Raw genomic sequence first — 2,528 nt, 5'->3', positions numbered from 1 at the left:
ATATTAGATCCTGCTGTATATTTCCTTCATATTGTGGTTATGAGACTAATAAGGAGGTAAATTAAGGGATTAGATGCTGCCCACCATATTAGATCCTGCTGTATATTTCCTTCATATTGTGGTTATGAAACTAATAAGGAGGTAAATTAAAGGTTGTTGACATTGCTTCCAGTGCCGGATCCATTTCAAACCAACTCCTAAAAAATGCATGAATTTATTGTTTAATGAAAATATACCAGATGGCATTACAATTTCACCTTCCCTCTTTCAGGAGTCTCTGAAATAAAAAAGTAAAATCATGAAAACCAAATTATCATAGCATGTTTTAACAATTAACATTGTTATTTTGCAGTGTACTGTCAAAGTCAAATTGTCAATGAGAATAATAATATATTGCCTAATGGCTCCCAAGGAACAATGTTCATTGTAATTAATTTCCCTAACCCTGACTATCCAAAGTTTGCTGTTATAAGTAATTATCTGCTGTTGTTAGGTATCCTATCTAACCAACCCTGACTACCCAAAGTCCACTACTCTTCAAAAAGAAGACTGTATCTTCAAGGTTGACCTGCTTCCTGGAGTTTGCCAGCTTAGATTAGGTTTGTTTTGGTTTTAACCCTGAAAAATCTGGTGCGGGAGGGGTCTTTGCAGAAGGTGTCACAGTTTATGAGCTCCGAATCTGATTTGAAAAGTTTTACATTATCAGAAAGATTATTAGACGCGGTAAAAAGAATGAAAAAATATTTTTTTTAATGATTTGTGGCTTTTGGCTCACCAATGATTCCCTTTTCATAGGATGTTGGTAAACAAAAACCAACCGCTCTGAAGTTTTTATGAAAAACTTGGTGCATTTTAATCGCAAAAGTCGATAAAATTTTTAAAAACTTTTGCGGAAAACGTAAAATTCCCGTTGTAGAGCTTTTGCGTAATAGCGTTTCATTCAATTTCAGGAAAGTTTGAACATCTTTTGTTAAAAATTACCTTTAAGAAAATACACAACTTTAGCTATAAATGCGGTAAGGTTTAGCGCAATGATCCGTAAAAGTTTTAGTTTTTTTCTGATATCCATAACAACAATGAAAAATAGTTTTTGTCGGCTACAACTACGGTTTCTGGTTGTGGCATGCAACAAGGTGAATTTTAAATTTTTACAGATAAGATAGCCAGCTGCAAATCAAGTTTTAGGATTATTGCGCAATTGCGAATTGGAAACCCTACCTTGTAAAGTAGATGTAAATAATTATTTCCTTTGAGATGCTACTTCTTGATTTTTTTATTGAGAATCTTTCGAAACTCCAGCGTTTTGTTTCTAAACAGCACGGATTATAGAATGATGTGAATTAAAGGCAGGGGCTGGGGGGAAAGTGTTGATATTTATAATTTGCTTGTCTGTTTTTTGGTTTGATTGTTTCAATAAGTCAAAACGGCTGAACCGATCGGGCACAAATTTTTTGTGGGACCTCACGTGACCCCTGGGATGGTTTATAAATGATCAAAATTAAAAAATTTATCCTCCAGCAAATTCGATTGTCATTAAATTTTGTGCATTAAATTTTGAACATTCATAAAATTTTTTTAATAAAATCCGCAAAATAATTGGGTTTTTTTTTGTATACCGATCGGGCCAAATTTGTTGTGGGACCTCACATGTTCCCTGTAGGAAAGGTTCATGGATGATCAAAATTTCAAAATTCATTAAATTTTGAAAATCAACGAAATTTATTGTTATAAAATCCGCGGAATTTTTTTATGTTTTTGTTTTTACAGTGTATATAAAGAAAAGCCAAGTTTCTTATGCTAGGCTATTTTCTGGTTCAATTGTGAACATGTTCTATTTGTATTCTTTGTATACAAAAACAAAAACTACAAACTAATTTGTGGATTTAAAAAAATTTCAAAAATCTAATTTAGTTGGAAGCAAATTTTTGAAAATTCGATCCATAAACCTTCCTTGGGTGCTACAGTGCTGAAAGCTATACCCTCTATTTTCCTCTGCAGATTTCCTCGAGTTTGAGATGAAGCCTATGGAGAGAGGAATATGCGAGGATAAGAACTCCTTGATCATCTCCTCCACAGAGAAGACCGCCATGATTCCTCAGAAACAACTTTGCGGCACAATTCATTCAGTAAGTTTTTAGTTATACCTAGGACTGGATTTAATGAATTAAGTAGCTGAACCAGGCAAATCAGTTCAACTAGTTCTAATGTGCGTCAGTTCTAGCTAAAAAGAAATGATAAAGCCACGTCTACGTGGCTCAACCATGTCTCGTTATTTTTTTTTCATCTGAAAGGGGAATACTGATTCCTCAATACCACCAGTTTAATTAATTACATCCCTTTTATACTATATAATCGGACTAGGGACAAATAGTTTAGTTAAGACAAATCAACAAGGAACTTTTCAATTGTATGTGTTTTGTCTTTGGTAGCCTAAGATACAATTTGACAGATTAGACATTTTTTCAATTGTATGTGTTTTGTCTTTGGTAGCCTAAGATACAAACCCCCCCCTTCCCCCCCTGGATTAG

General features: G+C 33.9%; 1 protein-coding gene across 1 annotated transcript in view; it reads left to right on the top strand.

The window, feature by feature from the left end:
- The window catches only part of LOC111708127 (uncharacterized), a gene marked incomplete in the record, with an annotated part of 19,822 nt that overhangs the window by 8,156 nt on the left and 9,138 nt on the right, over positions 1 to 2,528 (top strand). The window contains 3 exon segments of the mRNA XM_023481400.1: positions 67 to 141; positions 494 to 599; positions 1,999 to 2,126. Coding sequence (XP_023337168.1) covers positions 67 to 141; positions 494 to 599; positions 1,999 to 2,126 — 309 coding nt within the window.

The sequence above is a fragment of the Eurytemora carolleeae genome, unplaced genomic scaffold (assembly GCF_000591075.1).
Source record: "Eurytemora carolleeae unplaced genomic scaffold, Eaff_2.0 scaffold816, whole genome shotgun sequence".
Lineage (NCBI taxonomy): Eukaryota > Metazoa > Arthropoda > Copepoda > Calanoida > Temoridae > Eurytemora > Eurytemora carolleeae.
Note: the sequence above shows the minus strand (reverse complement) of the source record. Positions and strands in the feature narration are given on the sequence as shown.